Source organism: Scardinius erythrophthalmus (assembly GCF_964197995.2).
Source record: "Scardinius erythrophthalmus genome assembly, chromosome: 1".
In the NCBI taxonomy this organism is placed as follows: Eukaryota; Metazoa; Chordata; class Actinopteri; order Cypriniformes; family Leuciscidae; genus Scardinius; species Scardinius erythrophthalmus.
In genome coordinates this window covers 27,784,225-27,805,534 of record NC_138221.1, presented here as the reverse complement: position 1 = coordinate 27,805,534, position 21,310 = coordinate 27,784,225, and the positions used below count along the sequence as shown (strand labels likewise).

Here is a 21,310-nt window from a genome sequence, read left to right as displayed (position 1 = left end):
TTGTCACCATGATGGAGATCAGTATTTGCTTTAGTTGGTCTCTTGTCCCTTGACTTCTAACCATTCACCTCTCTCTGACGGCTTTAACTGAGTGTTAATAAAGCACATCTGAAATGGCTAGAAAAAGTCAAGAGGAATATGATCAGTTGTTTTTGGCTTTTGTGATGATTTAACATTCATCCTGGACATCCTGGTCTGATTTTCAGATCTTTCCTCTATATATTCTTTGAAATAATGGGTACTTAATATTTAGCATATTTATCTGTGAATCTACAACATGAAATCAACATTTCTGTAATCAGGTCTTCTGAAGAATATTGTAATTATAGAGTGCATTAATACATGCTTAGCTTCTGCTTGATACAGACACACACATACATCAACAATCGGCACATGAATCTCAACAATGGTGACAATCAAAAGTTCCATGTTGCTATGCATGCTGCAGGATAATATAAAACTCCCAGCATGCACTGCTGCATGAATAATAAAAAAAAATATTGCCACCATTATTGAGATTCATGTGCTAAATTGTGATATCTCTGTGTTTCTAACAGGCAGCATAGCTTTGTTTTTTTTTGGTTTATGATGTGTTAAAAAAAAAGTCATAATGTAATTTATTGCTGTAGTTTCACAGTGGTGCTAATGTAACACTTTTGATTGAGGATTAAACTCTGAATGAGTGATAATAATTTCCTTAGTGAATGAACAGGCTATATGATGATTTTATCACCATAATCAACATAACCACAATCATTCATAAACTGTGTGTACACAAGTGCGACTTGCAAAAACACAGCTCAAGCAGCAAAAGAAAAACTAATAATTTAGCATCAGCAACCCAACTAAAGCAAGCACTGATCTCTATAACGGTAACTTCAATAACCAAACATTTTCAATTAAACATCTTAATAACATCTTCTATAGATGTATGACAGAAATAAAGTCATACTGGTTAATTTTAAGTGTAATAATGTGTAATGGCTGGAAGTCAGTTGTAGTTTCTATTTTCTGTTCTAACAGCAGGTGTTCATCACTAATGCTCAACAATCACTTACATATTCTCTTAATTATCTCTCACTGTAACACTGCGTCAATGTTACTTTTTACTCTTTGTAGTGTGGATTTCCCTGTGGGGTTGAAAGGGTTAACAGTGTAAGATAAAAAGACACACCCACAAAATGTATTTTAACAGTAATAAACTGTAAGTTATAAAACAGGTATATACTGGCAACACTGTTGCCAGTATTTTACTGTAAAATTTCGTTTTTTGGGTCACCATTGTGCAGAAGAGTAGAGCCTGAGCTTTAGTCCAGGAGAAGATCTACAAACATTGATGATACGCTGCATGTTGCTTTATTTCAAAGGCGGTGACTGTGTAGTTGCTGATCCAGTGGAAATCTCTTTAATTGCTAACATTTTTTTGTGGTTTCAAATGAAAAAAGTTCACAGTAATACTTTGCTCACTTTATTAATGCATTATACATTTTAGTTAATACATTTAAATGACAGTTGGTTCATTTAAGACAGTCGGTTTCTGCAAGTGAAAATAGTTAACTCGAGTTTTAGTGCATTTTTACAGTAACATACTGTAGATTGCAGTAAAGAACTGGCAACAGTGTTGCCAGTATTTTACTGTAAAAAAACCCAGTAAGGTCTAACAGTGTACAATAAATACATTATATATACAAGTGCCAAAAACTTTAACAAGTTTCGTACCATTCCGATGAAGTAAAACTTGCAACAAAAAAAATGTTTGGTCAAAAATGAAAAAAGGTAAAAAATTAAGCAAATTCAACTTTTTAAAAATGTTATACGAGATACAGCTTGATTTTTTTTCTTTTTTTTATTAATTTTATTATAATTCAAGTTGAAATGACTTGTACAGCCAAGCTGATTTAAGGCAACAAGTGAAGTTTTTAAGTTGAAAAATTTGGAATTGGAAATTTTGAACCAATTTGAGTTGTCTTTTGTTTTTGTAGGCTATTTCACAGTAAATCACTTGACACTACCGGTGAATAAGGTCAACATTTTTAATGAATAGATCTTATCATAATTGTCGCAGTTGAGTAATCACTGTACATATTAAGACAATTGTTTTGTAACTGAACTTTTCTGAAATGTTGTTTAATTATGCAAATGAGGAATTATCTATTTGAACATGCACTCATTTGCTGATATTTCCTTATATTTCCAGAAGATTAATCTGAACATTGGACAAAGCCAGATTCAAAGTTCTTGTTTGATTTTGTTGACACATTAGAGCTAAAGGTTTTTACTGAAGCGATTTCTGATATCTCTTTTTATCACTCCATAAATCAGAAAATACGGTCAATCACCAGAAAAACACATTTTCACCATGTTTTTAGGAATAAAATGTTCTATAAATCAGTGAGAATGATATATAAAAAAACCCTCAGTAAAAACCTTCAGAATATAGACGGGAATAAAACTGTAAAGTTTGGTGTATATACAGTAAGTGATACTGAAGTGGAGGAAAAAAAACTTTAAAGATATGTATTGTAATTGAAATCTACAGGCGCAAATAGGTAAAGTGCAATAAAATAAACACTTTAATGTCATTTTCTCATGTTCTCTTGTCACTAGTTTGATAGAAGACATTTTATGGAAGCAAAGTAGACCAAAATCTTAAAATGGACCAGAGCATGTAAAATCAATGGTTTCGCGTGTAGTGTCTTGACTTCATTTATAATTAAAAAAAGTTGTGATATTGACTTTGAACTGGTAAATAATCGTCTTGCAACCACCCCCAACACACTAACAAATGCATTGCAATGTTCCACTTGACAATTTACCAACGTAAACACTCTATAGCAACCACCCACTGTACTCTATTGCCGTGCTGGTGACTTTTGCACAGTCAAACAGCCCTTGTGTTTCACTCAGAAGATATAAATATCTAATTCTCTGTATTAGTTGGTGGAGTTTAACTGATGTTTTGTAGTGATGTATCTGGGACGAGTCTCTCCCTGTAGATCTGAGTGTTAGACCTCACATCATTACATATGCAAATGCAATGCTGTGTATTTAGTCTAGAATGACAGTAGAACTGTTCTTTTGTGTTTGTGAGCAGAACCTACAGGGCATCGAGGATATTTTAAGAAAAACCTGAACAGGTGCGATCATCATTTTAGAATCTTCATGATGTTTCGGTGTAGTTTTATAATATCATTATATCATATTGTGATCCAGAGCCGGTCCTGTCTTCTGATTGGTCCAGAACAATAACCAGAACAATTCATTATGGAAAATGGAACAGGAAAATCTGAATATTTTAAGATTGATCGAACAATGTGAATTATATGCAAACATACGACTTTTAGAAAAAAGCTCCACTGCTAAACATAACTGTATCAGTGGCATAAGCAGATCGTACAAATTCATACGAATTAGCCACCAATTCAAGAAGGCAATAACTGCAGCCTGGAGATTTCCAAAATAGGGTGTGGCTTCCTCCTATTGGCACATGAAACGCATGCATGATTTTTCGACCAATCCAGTTCATTGAGTTCAGCGCAAACTCCGCCCCACAGCCGATTCTACTGTGCTGATTTCCTACACAATGCTATGCTAAAACAAATGCTAACCCCTAAACCTAGCCTACACCTCAACCAGTGAAATTAACAGCATGGCGGGATTTGCGCTGAACAGCATGTAAAAGAAAGTTGCAGTTCAAGCAGTTAATAAGATTATGTGATATGAGATCGCCAATCTGGGCAGTTCCGTAACTCCCCATTGGACCTCATTGGACAACAGGACCTTTTTAGTTGCGCCCAGCGTCACTGCCCCCTCCTACCCTGCGAATTTCGAAGAACAAAGTGATAGAGTTAAAAACCTTCCCATGTGCTGCGATTGGACGGCTTCAGTCCGAACGCCACTGGCAACAAGCTCTGTGGCAATTGGCTGAAGCCAGAGCCAATGGTGAAAGTGTTTACGTGTGGAGGCCCCGCCCCATTTAGGAGGTTCCACCCACTTTTGGAGTTCACGCCCTATTTTGGAGATCTCCGGTTTGCTGTTAAACCTACTTGACCATTACGCCAAAACGGAAAATCGCCATAAGTTTGTGTTGACAGGAAGCGAGCAAAGTGGGTTTGGTGTGTGAACAGTGTTTGGTCAGTATTGCTGTGTGTGTGTGTGTGTGTGTGTGTGTGTGTGTGTGTGTGTGTGTGTGTGTGTGTGTGTGTTGTCCGTGCTCAGGTATGTGGGTGTGTGTGTGTGTGTATGTGTGTTTTAAGTGCCTGTGTAGGGTGTGAAAGTGACACACCTATTTCAACAGTAACACAATAAACCACATTTCCCCTCACTGTTCATCATGACAAACTGTGTGTTTTCAGTCCAGAAACGCCACGGATAACAGAGACCAACATGCAAATAAACAAATGTGATGTCACACATATAGGACGTGTCAAACATTCCACACACATGATGATCTCGGTTTAATACAATCACGCTGAACTAGACCGATTATATGACTCGCATTTGCAACTTTGATTTTCAGATTATTTTATCTACCAGTATAAATGCACGTTGATTGTCAGCCATAAATATCAAAACATATCGTCCGTTTACAGTTTAAATAGTTTTCAGAGATGATTTTAGTTTGCAGAATAATAAAAAAAAACACTTCAAATTGGCACCATATTCAACAAGAATCCTGCTAAATATATAGATATGGCTAATTGAATATTCTAAATAGTCTTTAAAATATAACAAATAAAATAACAGGCTGATTCACTATAGGATCATTTTAGCCTCCATATTTCAAATATCTATGCCTTTTTTTGTCACTTTTGGTAGCTTTTTTACTTCTAAGGAATTATTAGGTTAATACTCTACTACAGCGTTTCCCAAACTTTTTTTCCTGCGCACCCCCTTCTATGTCCCAACCGGGTTGGCGCACCCCCAATCCCCACTTCAAAAAAATAACGCAACAAAGCTTTGTTTTATCGCCATATAAAGACTCATGTTCAATCATGCGCAAATAACCAGAACACGCATGACAATAACAACATCAACAAAGTTTCAATATAATGCAACAAAGCTACGCACAAGCTTCCACTTTTAAGAGGACGAGTGACAGACACAGGCTCAGTAACAGAAAGCACGGTTATTTTCAGCCGCGTAAAAGAAACATTGCAGCAATATTAAATGACCGTAAATGACCGTGGAGCTATCATCATCATCATAACACAACGGTTATGGAAATTAGAACGACAGTACATTGAATTAAATTGCAATGAAGTTACAAACGATCCACAACATTTAAGAGAATAGGCTCCGAAATAGATAAAATAAATAAAAACGAGGATCAATCTGCTACTTTTCAAGTGCGACAATAAAATTAGCCTACACACGATCCACAACATAATTAAGTAACAAAGAACATATAGGCTCAAACATAAAATAAACAACAATATTTTGAACAATATTTGATATATATATATATATATATATATATATATATATATATATATATATATATATATAAAAGAGCTCACCAAAGCTGAATTTGTTTTATCAAAAATACAGTAAAACTTGTAATATCGTGAAATAGTATTACAATTTAAAATCTTATTTGAATGTTTCAAAATGTAATTTATTCATGTGATTTTAAAGATAAATTTTCAAAATCATTACTTCAGTGTCACATGACCCTTCAGAAATATGAAAACAGTTTGCTGCAGTTTTTCATGATTCTTTGATGTATAAAATTTTCAAAAGAACAGCATTTATTTAAAAACGAAATATCTTGTAACATTACACATGTGACATGTTTTAAGGTCACTTTTAATCACTTTAATGCATCCTACTGAAAAACAATTCTGACTAACCAACACATTTTTGAACGGCAGTGTACAGTAGGTCATAATTGCAATATAAACACTATCAGACTGATCAACAAGGTATCTCTTCATTTACCAGTCGAAGACGGAGCAACTTTCTGCTCTTATGTTTACTCCGTGCACTGTCAAGGGCTTCATCATATTTGTCGTGGTACCGGTCTTTGCAGCAATTATTTTACCGCAAATACCGTCTCATATGAGTAGCCTATGTGCGCGGAGAGTTTGTGTGTGTGCGCTCGGGTCACATTGAGTATGTGCGCGAGTTTGTGTGTGTGTGTGTGTGCTCGCGTTTCATATAAGGATGTGCGTGGAGAGTTTGTGCGCGCGCGCGTCTCATATGAGTGCGCGGAGAGTTCCGCGCGTCTCGTGTGTGTAGTTGCTTGTATGTGCGTGAGCATTTGTCGTTGTGCATTTCATATGTAGGCCTATTTGTTTTATCAAAAACTAATAAATTATAGTTTTTTTATTTAAAATAAAAGGAAAAGGAATTTACTAAGGAAATGTTTACTGTTCATGTTTTTTTTTTTATTCTATGGAAAAACCCCATTTAAAAAAACAGACCGCCATTACATTTTCCCTCTCGCGCACCCCCTGGTGGTAGCTCGCGTACCCCTGGGGGTGCGCGTACCACACTTTGGGAATCACTGCTCTACTACATCAGAAAATATGAGCTCATAATCATCTCTAGTTCTGTATGATATTGTTTAAATAAGATGATTATATATTTACCCTAAATGTAGATCATCTAATCAGCATGACATGAAGCGGACACTGGCTGATTTCAGGGTCCGAAATTAACACCTGCCAAGCACCAAATGTGGGTAGATTTTCCATTTGGCGAGTAAATCTCAAAAGGCTATCCGCCACACTGGCGGGTGAATGTTCATACCAAAATATGAAATATTCTCTCATTTTGATCAATATATAGATTTTTTTTATTATAGGCTACATTTCAAATTTTGCTCTGGACAATTTTTTAATTTTGTATTCAGCATAATACCTTATTATCTCGATTAAATGTACTGAAATGAATGTATATGTGACAAAAAAAGGCTGTTTATTATTTTGGCCGGTAAAAAATATTCTTGGCTAGTGGATTTTTTCATCTACCTGTCCCCAAAAAGTTAATTTCGGACCTTGGCTGATTTAATCTGAGGATGAAATGCATGACATGTTTTCAACAGAATCATGAGGCTTTCGTGCTCCAAACATCCATTACTGTGTTTTTCTGTGCATTTATACACTAGTAATTACTATAAAGATGATTTGCCATTTATTGAAAACAAAAGAAAAAAAATATCACAAAAAAAGTTTGATCTAAAATGATAAAACAATAGATCTAGTGTTGAGAATGAGTGTTAAGTGTGACTGAAGTGAATTGGGGGTCAATGTGGATCAGGTCACATTTTTGAGGTGTAAAAGGATGTTGTAATGATGCTAAGAACGTGATTAACATAAGGTATTAATGTCATAATATTTAAGGTCAAGTGTGTGTGTGTGTGTGTGTGTGTGTGTGTGTGTGTGTGTGTGTGTGTGTGAGAGAGAGAGAGAGAGAGAGAGAGAGAGAGAGAGAGAGAGAGAGAGAGAGAGAGAGAGAGAGAGAGAGAGAGAGAGCCTGTGTGTGTTATCCATCTGTGTTTGCTTGTAGGGTGGATATATAACTGGATTGAATCCAGATTCAATGTTGTCCAACATTAAAAACAAATATAATCTAAAACGCATTGAATATGCAAAATAAATATTTAGTAACGCCGTCTAGGATAATCCTCTTCTTCCATATTCAAAACTTAACAGATGTGTAAGTTGTTATACTGTAAGTACAGTAAGCGGCAGGCAAGTCATCATTCAAACAAAAGAGATCGACATGCTCATATTCTAAATAAGTGAAATATATAATTTAATGAGAATTCAAATAAATCGTTCCAAATTCTCAATCCTGCATTTGATGAGCCGCATTTAGAATGTTCAGTTCAACATTCTACAGTTTCACACTGAATGTTTTATTCTGATTATTGATTTTGTGATTAGTTTCATAATCATTGAGCCTCTTAAGGGCTTCAGACACAGTGATTCTCTCTCAAATATAAAAAAAAGGGCACCTATTATGTTTTTTTTTTACATTTTCATCTTCCTTTAATGTCTGCAAAGCTCCAAAGCACAAAGTCCCTCCAGCTGTAGTTATTCTCTATATCAGAGTCAGCGTTTCTGAACTCCTTGAAACGCCTCTATTGTATTGTCGTGAGTTTCTTCCGGGAATAGATAATTAATATGCAGAATAAAGGGGCGGGGCCTGGTTGAGTTAGTTAGTAGTGTGTTGAAACTGGCGGTCATGGTAATTAGGGGCGGGACTTTTCCTAAACACGCTCGAAACGCTTGACCAATCACAACACACTGCTCCAGCCAACCAATCAGAGCACAGTGAGCTTTTCAGAAGGAGGGGCTTCATAGAGACAGGAACTAAACAGAGCGTTACTGACAGACTGGGAAGAGAGGAGCTGCAACAATGGAGAATATGAGGAAATAATGTGTTTTTTGAACATTCAAGCATTTTAACCTGTTCTAGAGCCCAAAAAACAAGACCCAAAAGGGCATAATTGGTTCTTTTTAAAAACACTAAATGTTCAAAGAAATATCTGCCAGTGCGGATAAAAAATCAGAAATTAATTAAAAGGAAGAAGTTGAACTCCGCTCGCAGACATTTCTTCATGTTTTAAGCATTAAAATTGCTCAATTTTCTACTGGAAAACGAGACAAAAGTACTTTTTTGCATTATTTTTTCTTTAATATGCAGAAAAAATAGTTAGTCTCTAATCACTTCTGGTTTAGTTGTAATGACTGTTCCTCTCCTTCGAGACGCCCTGCGGCCTAAACACACTGAAGAGATCAGCGCTGAGGCTGAGAACACTCTCTAACTCGCGCTGCATGTGTCGGGCAGGTTTGATCTTGAGCTTTACTGTGACCCGCAGGGGTTTGGTCTGTCTGTGACACGAATATTCTTCTGTCAGAGGTCAGAGGTCAGATGTCATTGTGTGCTGGGTTTACACTCCTGACACTCAAATGGCTTACTCACAGACTGTAAGCATGCAGTAAATGGGTGGGTGAATGCTCGTCTTTTAAGAGTGAGTGTGTGTTTGTAAGGTTCATCTGACTGGACGAGCTGCATTCCTCCTCCACCACACACACATCAGACACTCGAGCGTTCACACACCTGCTGTACAGGTGGAAGTGCAGATGAATATTCATATATATGTTTCGCCTTTGGCTTTTTGATCGGCTGTCTGATTTATGCCTGCAGAGTCGTTTCGGCTCTGTGAAACATTAACGTGTCTCTCTTTATGATTATTAGCTGGTCTAAACATTCAGACGTTACAAGAGGACGGAGAGAAAGCAGAAAAGGAAGAGTTTGACAGAGGAATTCAGAGGGCAGGAACAGGTACGTCCAGTCGGTGACACACCTGTTTCAGTGGGCGGAGCCAAAGCAAGTGACAACACCATAACAGAGGACAGAAGACACACACACTCACACACACACACACACACAGAGGCACGGATCGCACACGGACGCAGGATGTTTAAGAAGAAGGAATACAGTCCTGTGAAGGCCGGACAGTGAGTTACCATGTTTTTATCTTGTTAACCTTCAGAGTTTGCCTGTACACTCTTAGAATTAAAGGTTCAATGGGGTTCTATATAGAATTTTAGGGTTCTTGACTCAATTTTAAAGAAGATTTCATGCTAGAAAGATAGGAGAATGTCTTAAATGATTGCATAATACTATCATGTTTAACAGCTTATTTTTTTCTATTGATAAAGTATGTTCATGAGCTGTTTAATTCATGAAAATTAATAAAACTGAATTAATTAGCCCTAAATCCATAAAATGGTTCTATGCTGGAACCCCTGAAAGGTTCTAAATATGATGCGTCTGACAGAACCCTTTAAGATTCTAAATGGAACCTTTTCTTCTAAGAGTGTAGCAAGAGCCTTACAGCAGTGAAGCACACTGGAACGAATGACAAATCTAAAGCTAAAGTCCTTTAGAGGAGAAACGGACTGTGTTCATGCATTCAACCTGTAGTTAGAGTGTGTGTGTGTTGTGATTTATCTTTATGACAGGGCAGGGCTGTATCTCACACACGAGTGATTGAGTAAGTTGGACGTTTTGTCATTGATAATGCACTGCAAAACTGGCATTATGACATAATAACTCATGGCGAGGTTATGATCTTCTCTTCCAACAAGGACTGTACCCATTACTCAGATAATTACCACATAAATGAAAAAATGGAGCGGAAATATTGATTCAAGTTGAAAATATTTTATTTTGTTAGAAGAAAAATCAGTAACACTTTGTAATAAGGTTCCAATAGTTAGCATTAGTTTCTTAGATTAACATGAACTAACAATGACAAATACTTCTGAAGCATTTATTAATCTTTTATAATGTTTATGTCAAATGTTCTGTGTTAATATTACTTAATGGACCTGAGCTGACATGAACTTAACAAATACAAGTTTTTTTTAAAAAATTAAAGATTAATGACAAATTTAGTGCTCATTGTTAGTTAATGCATTAAAAATGTGAAGCAATTGGACCTTGTTGTAAAGTGTAGCTGTAAAACCTGCTAATGGTCAGTTATACAGGTTCACACGCTCCTTACACAGGAATCAATCAGTGATCGACCAATCAGAGAGCGGGATTGTGTGTGACAGGCTGCTGTCAGCTAGTGAGAGAGAACAGTGAGTCACTGGTTGTGTGTGTGTGTGTGTGTGTGTGTGTGGGGTGGGACGTCCATGTTCTAAGTAAATGTTTATGTAAAAGTTTATGTATCATATACAAACTGACAGATGCCACAGAAGCACAATAGACAGCAACTGCTTCATCTTTTCTACAACACTCACATTTTACTTATAAAGCACTTTCAAAACCATCAAAATGGACCAAAGTGCTGTACATAAATAGCATAATTTTTTAAATCAATTAAAATAGCAATAAATCACAACAACAGTCAAACTGTCTGTCAAGCGAGTAAAACATGAAGCCAATCCCTCATTAAAAATCAAACGGCAAAAGACAAGTGAAATAAGAAAGTCTGTAGATCAACATGTGTAAATAAGTGATTAAAGTTGTGGAAACATTTTTTATTCATGTAAATTTGACACGCATCAGTTCATGAGAAGTCTGGTGGCAACGCTTGATATCTTAAGACATTTCAGTGATGCTGGGCAGACAGATGTTTATGGATAAGTCAAAGTTATTTATTTTATTTTAAAATGTAATAATTTTTTATGTTCATATTGTGTTAATTGTATAAAAATTTTGATAAAATATGAAAAACTGCCTAATGAAAATTCTCACTCTCAATTAGTTCCAGTCCATATGATTTTCTTTCCTCTGTGGAACACACAATTTTTTTTTTAAATGTTTATTAATTTTTTATATATATATATTTAATGATATTTTATATTTAATTTAAAATTAATTCATTTGATTTAAAGTTTTATATTTTATATTTGATTTTATATTTGATTATATTTTGTATATTTTTATAGTACTTAATATTATTATTATAAAATTCAATTTAATTTAAATGTTTTATTATGTTTTATATTTATGATTTTCTATATTTTATTTTCTATTATTTTCTTTTAATTCATTTGATTTATTTATTTAAAATAGTATATATTTTTTATTTTTGCTTCATAATATCCACTCATTGTGTCATTTTTTCTGTGGAACTGGAGCGATAGAACAGAGGTGAAAGAATAGAAACCTGTTGTTCAGTGTGTGCTCTGTGTGTTTCGTGATGCACGTTAATTAATGAGTCACATCTATTATTTAACACGGATGTCGATCCAGCTAATCAAGTCTCAATCGTGTGTGTGTTTTGGGTATGTTTCTTGCACACACATTAGTGTGAATCATAGAAGTGAGGCTGTGACACCTCAAACACACACACACACACACACACACACACACACATACACTCTTGCACACACTCACACGCTCAGACACTCACACACACACATTTAGATACACACATACACACTCATGCTCACACACTCATGATCACACACTAACACACATACTCACAGACACACACACACACACACACACACACACACTCAGACACACTCACACGCTCAGAAACTCACACACACACATTTAGATATACACACTCATGCTCACACACTCATGATCACACACTAACACACACACACACACACACACACACACACACACACACACACACACACACAGACCCCTTGCACTCTTGCAGTAAGTGTGTTAGTGTGTTTTATTGGCTGTTGTCCTGGTGAGCAGAACACACACGGGCCTGAGCTGTTGTGTGTGAGGATCAGGCCCGTTTAAAGATGGGTGTGTTGTTTTTGTGTATATTAGTAGGTGTGTGTTTAACCTATAATCTAAATGTGTGCCAATCAGTGTGAGCTCTTGATTTCCTCATGCTGATGCGTCAGGGAATGTTGTAATTGATGGATTGGTAATTGTTGTGTTTGAATGAGGGAAATCTCCCTGTGTTTGACCAGTGCTTTAGTTCTGTGTGTCGTTCGCTTCAGTGCTCAAATATTCTGAGGATCAGTTTCATGTTCAGAGTCACTGTGAGTCAGACATCGGTTTCACTGGGACTCTTTGACACCAGCTTTAATCTCCTTTAACCTCTTTCATTTTATGCGTCCATGGATATATGTATGGATTTGTTTTTTGTTTATTTAGTTTAGTTATGGTGAATATGACACATAATAATAATAATAATAATAATAATAATAATAATAATAATTTCATATTATAAATAATTTATAATATGTAATATTTTTTTCAACATTTTTAATCACCTTGTAGTATTTATTTATTTGGTGAATATGACCATTGCATGAGTTTTGTCAAATCAGTTTTTAAAAGTACAAATATTTCACACATTCTTTCAATTAATATTTATAATATTTAATATATAAAAAGTTATTTAAAAACTTTTTAACCTTTTTATTTTTGATAATCAATTTTTTTTTTATTTATCGCCCAAATCTGTTGTGAGCAATCTTTCATGAATTGTCCTTTTGACATTTCACACTTTTTTACACCGTTTAATCACTTTTAACCTTTTTCAATGTTATGTATGTATTTTTCTTAAACAGAAAAAAATAATATGATAATTTCATGACAAATCAAATTTTAAAACTACAAATTTTTCATGCTGTCTCTCAATTATAATAATGACATTTTATAAATAATTTAACTTTTTAACCTTTTTATTTTATTGATACATTTTTTTTTTTATGAATTCCATGTAGTCTCTCAATGTATATAAACCACCCAGATTGGTTGTGATACATCTGTCATGACGGTGTTTCGGCATTTAAGCCGCGCCACACGCTAGATTATGAAGACAATGACCCGCCCGCGCATCAGTCCAGGGTGTGACATTAAACACCAGGAATCCCTTTCTGAACTGTGGAAATTCCATAAGAAAGTTCCGCCTGAACATTCCACAAGACACTCCCAGTCACTGTCACTCTCTCTCTCTCTCTCTCTCTCTCTCTCTGTCTGGCTCGTTCGCTCTCAGGAGGGTGTGACACAGTTGCGTAACGACTGCAGGAATGTCAGTCAGAGCAATAAATGAACAGATGAGATTGTGAAATGAGTGATTGACAGATCACTACAGTAGAAACTCAACTCAACTCAACTTAATTAACTCGGCATCAAACTCAACGGCCGACTCAAATTGAACATAAACTATTAACATGCAAGCAAACACACTTTAGCTGTAAATTTCACAATTTCCGTTTTATTGCTACTGAACCAGGTGAAATGTCACGGAGCAGGAGGGATGATACTGATGGTGTGTGTGTGTGTGATGGTTTGTTTGTAAGTGTGTGTGATGGTGACTGTCTCTCATGTTTCTCCGTTCAGGTCGCTGATGAATGACCTGCTGACTCTGGTCACACGCTTACAGCAAAACGCTGATCAGGTGGAGAAGAACATACTACTGACCGAAGAACTGCTGGTGGAGGCAAGATACACACTCACACACACACACACACACACACACACACACACACACACACACACACACACACACACACACACACACACACAGACGTAATGGTTTTTATACTGTACAAACTGTATATTCTATCTCCTTACACTGCCCCTATCCCTAAACCTACCCATCACAGGAGACATTCTGCATTTTTACATTTTCAAAAAACTAATTCTGTATGATTTATAAGCTTTTGTACCCATGGGGACCTCAATTTAGGTCCCCACGGTGACACGAGTCCCCATGAGTCTGTGTGCATTCAGGTTTAAGTCCCCACCAGTGTAGAAAAACATGTCACACTCACATACACACTCATACACACACTCACTCACATTCTCACACACAGACACAGACTCACACACAAACACACACAAACACACACTCACACACAGACACATGCTCAAACACAGACACTCACTCACTCAAACACACACACACACACACACACACACACACTCACTCACACACACACAGACACGCACACTAGCTCACAGGCACTCACACACATGCACTCGCTCACTCTCTCACATTCTCACTCACACAGACTCACACACACACACACACACTCACTCACACACGCACTCACGCACACTCGCTCACACACACACACACACATATGTTGTGTTTTCATGTTTTGTGAATAGACTCACTTTTCAACAGATAATTACATTGGCATTAGTGGAATGGCATTATCATGGTTCAAATCAAACGTAACTGACTGTTATCATTAGTGATTTGAAGCAGTAAATGAAGAGATGTCTCATCGATCACATGTTCCTCAAGGCTCAGTACTGGGACCGTTGCTCTTCACTCTGTTCATATGAAAGGCGTATCAGAAGCGCACACACTGAACTGCTCTGTGTGTGTTTTGTTGCTCCTCTGATCAGGATGTGGAGAACAAGCGTAAAGGCTCTCCGCTGAAACAGCAGGGTCGGGTCGCGGAGAACCTGTGTCAGGCCGAGATCTTGCTGAAGGATCTCTTCATGGACGTCAGCAGAGCCAAGAAACACCAGCACCCGCAGGCCAGCGTGATCGAGCTGGAGTGAGTGACACCACTTATTTTATTTTACATTGAAATAGCCATTTTGCGCCACCATGTTTCTACAGTACAACACGTTTCGCCATGTTGTTCCTCGTGCAAAGAAGCTAAAGCTAAAGTCAGCGAATAAAACACTGACACAATGATGAACAAGTAACAATAATATTTGCAATAACATATCGTTTTACTGATTTTTATTCATTTTGAGGAATGATTTCGTTCACGTGAGATGAGTAAATGCATGTTCACATTTAATCTAGAACTACAATAACCATCATGTTCACACACATTGCACACACTTTGTCTCTCAACACGGGGACAGGAGAGCTGTCAGTCATTAAATGTGAAAATGTAACTAGCTTTACTTATTTGAAAAAGTAACTTAGGTATTTTGTTGTAAATTGAAAAAGTAATGTTACTTTACTAGTCACTTGAAAAAGTAATCTGATTACATAACTCAAGTTACTAATTAGTTACCCCAACACTGCTGATACTGCGAGCGCTGAGCAGTAACGTTGTGCTTGTGCGTGTGTGTCTGTAGTGTTAGTAATCTGCACGAGCGCTGGTCCAAACACTGCGGCAGCTACAGGGATCTTTACGGGCAGCTTCACGAGCTTTACCTTCCGCCCGGCGTCGACTGGATCAAACTACTGTCTGACAAACAGGTGAGAAACAAACACACAGCTCTAGAAGTGCAGCCGACAGCTGAGACGTGCCATGAAGAGGGTCTGAAAACAGGCTGAAGTCACAGGAGAAGCTCCTGACGTTCCTCAAAGAACAGCCATGCTGATCTCCTGTAGAAAAACATCATGATCTGCTGCTTTAAAGCTGGGGTTCAGAGAAAGAGTTAAAAAAAGTTATTAAATAAATAAAATTGTGTAAAGAATTTGATTAAAGTAAATAAATAAAAAATTACTTTAAAACAAAAACAATTACATAGATACTTAAATATTAATTAGTAAATAATTTAATAAACTAACATTTTATTTAAATACATTAAAACACAAACATATAAATGAGAAAATAAATAGAAAATAGAAAACAAATAAATACAAAATAATACATATATAATCTTAATTATATAATAAAATCTATATTACAATTTTTTTGTATTATTTAAAAAAATAAATACTTGCATATTTATATATTAATAAATCATTAGAAATTTGATTTAAACAAAAACAATTCAATAAATAAATACTTAAATAACAAAACTTAGATTAAAATAAGTACACATTACATTGAAACAAACAAAAAACTAAAAATATATAAATAATACATATACAAAAAGATAAATACAAAAGTAAATAATAAATAAATAATAAAAATTAGATTAAAACAAAAACAATTAAATAAATATTTAACAATAAAGTAAGTAAATAATTAAATAATTTTAAATAATAAATAAACATTACATGATTAAAACACAAACACACAAATAAATGAGAAAATAAATTAAAAAATAAATGAATAATACAAATAAATGACAATAAATGAGTAGATGAAATTTTTTTTATTTGAAATAAATAAGTTACGGAAATAAGATTACTTAATTATTGGTTATTAATAAATAACTATTTAAATATTACTTATTAATAAAACAATTCTTAAAATAAATAAACATTACATTAAGACAAATAAATAAATGAGAATGTAAAAGAATAAATTAAAATAGTGAATTTATAAAATAATAAAGAATAAACACAAACATTTTATAAATACAAATAGAAAACATATATTTTTTAAATAAATTAGAAAATAAATAAATAAATGAATATAAATAAATAATAAATAAACATTATATTACCACAATAAAAATAAATAAATAAATAAATACATACATAGAGTACACCAATACAGTACTATAGCTATACTTTATTCATCTTTATAGTAGTGAGGAGTTTGTGATCTGTCTGTAATGCAGTGTGTGACGTCTGTGTGTTTCAGATGTCGATCCAGGGACACGCTTACGGGCCGACTCTGTTTGATGTGGAGAAACAGATCGCAGGCCAAAATATCCTGCATAAACAGATCGAGGCGTATCGCTCGGCCCTGGAGAGCAGCAACGTCAGTGTACACACACACTCACAAACTCGCACACACACTTACTCGCACACACTTAAACACACGCACATGCACGGACGCACACTTTCTCACACACACAAACACGCACACTCTCTCTCTCTCACACACACACACACACACACACACACGCACAAACACACACACACACACACACACACAAACACAAGTACATAGACACACACATTCACTAACATTTAGATGCGCTGTGTACATTGCATTCATTTGACATTTTTTTCCACCATTAGTATGACACTGATTTAATCCATTTAAGGTTTAACTTCAAGTTCGTAAACTTATTATTATACTATTATGTGTGAGTGTGAGTGTATTATGAAGGTTTTGAATGTTTCCTCTTCTGAACAGAATAACTCGTCTGCCCTTCAGAAGCAGTACGCAAATCTACTGGTAAGACCTCAGATCTAATAACATGAAAACAAATGACAAAGGTTCATACTTCACTCTGAAAGTAAAGCTCTGCACAGTTTGATTGAGGCTGTCGGTGTTGTGTGTTGTGTGTGTGTGTGTGTAGGAGGCGTCTGAGAAGCGCAGGCAGCATCTGTCGTCGTTGTATGACTTGATGCAGGGCTGCAGTAAAGAGCTGGTGTATCTGACGGAGCAGCAGCAGAAGATCAGCAGCAGAGACTGGAGCGAGCGCATGATTGACAGCGCAGGAGTGCGCATGGACTACGAGGTGAGACGCTGACATAGACATCTACAGTATAGACATCTACAGTACATCTACAGTATAGACATCTACAGTACATCTACAGTATAGACATCTACAGTATAGACATCTACAGTACATCTACAGTATAGACATCTACAGTATATACATCTACAGTATAGACATCTACAGTATATACATCTACAGTATAGACATCTACAGTATAGACATTTACAGTACATCTACAGTATAGACATCTACAGGATATACATCTACAGTATAGACATCTACAGTACATCTACAGTATAGACATCTACAGTACATCTACAGTATAGACATCTACAGGATATACATCTACAGTACATCTACAGTATAGACATCTACAGGATATACATCTACAGTATAGACATCTACAGTACATCTACAGTATAGACATCTACAGTACATCTACAGTATAGACATCTACAGTATAGACATCTACAGTACATCTACAGTATAGACATCTACAGTATATACATCTACAGTATAGACATCTACAGTATATACATCTACAGTATAGACATCTACAGTATAGACATTTACAGTACATCTACAGTATAGACATCTACAGTACATCTACAGTATAGACATCTACAGTACATCTACAGTATAGACATCTACAGGATATACATCTACAGTACATCTACAGTATAGACATCTACAGGATATACATCTACAGTATAGACATCTACAGTACATCTACAGTATAGACATCTACAGGATATACATCTACAGTACATCTACAGTATAGACATCTACAGTATAAACATCTACAGTATATACATCTAGAGTATAGACATCTACAGTACATCTACAGTATAGACATCTACAGTACATCTACAGTATAGACATCTACAGTATATATATCTACAGTATATACATCTACAGTATAGACATCTACAGGATATACATCTACAGTACATCTACAGTATAGACATCTACAGGATATACATCTACAGTACATCTACAGTATAGACATCTACATGATATACATCTACAGTACATCTACAGTATAGACATCTACAGGATATACATCTACAGTATAGACATCTACAGGATATACATCTACAGTACATTCATTCATTCATTCATTTTATTTTATTTAAGTGTCATGCACAAAATTTGCGCCCAGCCCACATGGGCTTATAAGACACTGACATTTCAAATTAATAGCGGACCTTATACCATTATAGATAATATCATTACATAATATCATTACATCTTAGGATAGAGAGCGTTCTTTGCCTTAAAGTCCAAGCTTTCTCCACAAATGTTGCCACACTAAACCAGTCATTACTAAACAACCAGCCCAACATATCCCCTTCAGATAACCAAAATAAATCAGGATTCTTACATTGAATCTTTTGAAACAAAACATTTCTCAAATCATTATACAAAGGACAGTAAAACATAAAATGAAATTCATCCTCAACCAAACTCAAATCACAGACAGCACAAAGCCGGTCTTCCTCAGGAACCCCTTTATACCGACGCACTTCCACCTCCAAAGGCAGCACTCCTGCTCTGAGCTGTGCACACAGGGATCTCTGTCTCCTTTTCATATTACAATTCACATAGGGCTCTGTGGAAAAGCAGACCTTGAACTGCATATAAATTCTCAGTTTAGGTTTATTTAACACTTCTAACTCCCACTGCTTTTTATAAATATCAAATAATGTTTCTTTTATAGTAGGTATTTTAAATTGTATAGACATCTATAGTATAGACATCTACAGTATAGACATCTACAGTATAGACATCTACAGTATAGACATCTACTGTATATACATCTACAGTATATACATCTACAGTACATCTACAGTATATACATCTACAGTATAGACATCTACAGTACATCTACAGTATAGACATCTACAGTATATACATCTACAGTATATACATCTACAGTATAGACATCTACAGTATAGACATCTACTGTATATACATCTACAGTATATACATCTACAGTATATACATCTACAGTATAGACATCTACAGTACATATACAGTATAGACATCTACAGTATAGACATCTACTGTATATACATCTACAGTATATACATCTACAGTATAGACATCTACAGTACATCTACAGTATAGACATCTACAGTACATCTACAGTATAGACATCTACAGTACATCTACAGTACAGACATCTACAGTATATACATCTACAGTACATACATCTACAGTATAGACATCTACAGTACAGACATCTACAGTATATACATCTACAGTACATACATCTACAGTACAGACATCTACAGTATATACATCTACAGTACATCTACAGTATAGACATCTACAGTATATACATCTACAGTATAGACATCTACAGTACATCTACAGTATAGACATCTACTGTATATACATCTACAGTATATACATCTACAGTATATACATCTACAGTATAGACATCTACAGTACATCTACAGTATAGACATCTACAGTATAGACATCTACTGTATATACATCTACAGTATATACATCTACAGTATAGACATCTACAGTACATCTACAGTATAGACATCTACAGTACATCTACAGTACAGACATCTACAGTATATACATCTACAGTACATACATCTACAGTATAGACATCTACAGTACAGACATCTACAGTATATACATCTACAGTACATACATCTACAGTACAGACATCTACAGTATATACATCTACAGTATAGACATCTACAGTACATACATCTACAGTACAGACATCTACAGTATAGACATCTACAGTACATCTACAGTATAGACATCTACAGTATATACTTCTACAGTACATACATCTACAGTACAGACATCTACAGTATAGACATCTACAGTACATACATCTACAGTACAGACATCTACAGTATAGACATCTACAGTACATCTACAGTATAGACATCTACAGTATATACTTCTACAGTACATACATCTACAGTACAGACATCTACAGTATAGACATCTACAGTATAGACATCTACAGTACATACATCTACAGTACTGACATCTACAGTATAGACATCTACAGTACATACAACTACAGTATATGAATCTATAGTACATACTTCTACAGTTTAGACTGATAGTAGACTGGTAGTAGATTGATAGTAGACTAGTATTAGACTGGTAGTAGATTGGTAGTAGACTAGTAGTAGACTGGTAGGTTTGGGTTAGTAGACTGGTAGTAGACTGGTAGTAGACTGTTAGTAGACTAGTAATAGACTGGTAGTAGATTGGTAGTAGACTAGTAGTAGACTGGTAGGTATGGGTTAGTAGACTGGTAGTAGACTGTTAGTAGACTAGTAATAGACTGGTAGTAGATTGGTAGTAGACTAGTAGTAGACTGGTAGGTATGGTTTAGTAGACTGGTAGTAGACTGTTAGTAGACTGGTAGTAGACTGATAGTATACTGTTAGTAGACTGGTAGTAGACTGGTAGTAGGCTGTTAGTAGATTAGTAGTAGACTGTTAGTAAACTGATAGTATACTGTTAGTAGACTGGTAGTAGACTAGTAATAGACTGGTAGTAGATTGGTAGTAGACTAGTAGTAGACTGGTAGGTATGGTTT

The 21,310-nt window shown here is 35.5% G+C and overlaps 1 protein-coding gene across 1 annotated transcript in view; it reads left to right on the top strand.

Moving 5' to 3' along the window:
• Positions 1–9,397: 9,397 nt before the first annotated feature.
• evplb (envoplakin b) overlaps positions 9,398–21,310 on the top strand; it is a 26,134-nt gene continuing 14,221 nt past the window's right edge. The window contains exons 1-7 of the mRNA XM_081370007.1: positions 9,398–9,473; positions 13,795–13,894; positions 14,812–14,966; positions 15,505–15,628; positions 16,911–17,030; positions 17,412–17,453; positions 17,578–17,739. Of these exons, the coding sequence (XP_081226133.1) occupies positions 9,433–9,473; positions 13,795–13,894; positions 14,812–14,966; positions 15,505–15,628; positions 16,911–17,030; positions 17,412–17,453; positions 17,578–17,739 (744 nt within the window). The 5' untranslated portion in view covers positions 9,398–9,432. The remainder of the gene's footprint in view (positions 9,474–13,794; positions 13,895–14,811; positions 14,967–15,504; positions 15,629–16,910; positions 17,031–17,411; positions 17,454–17,577; positions 17,740–21,310) is intronic.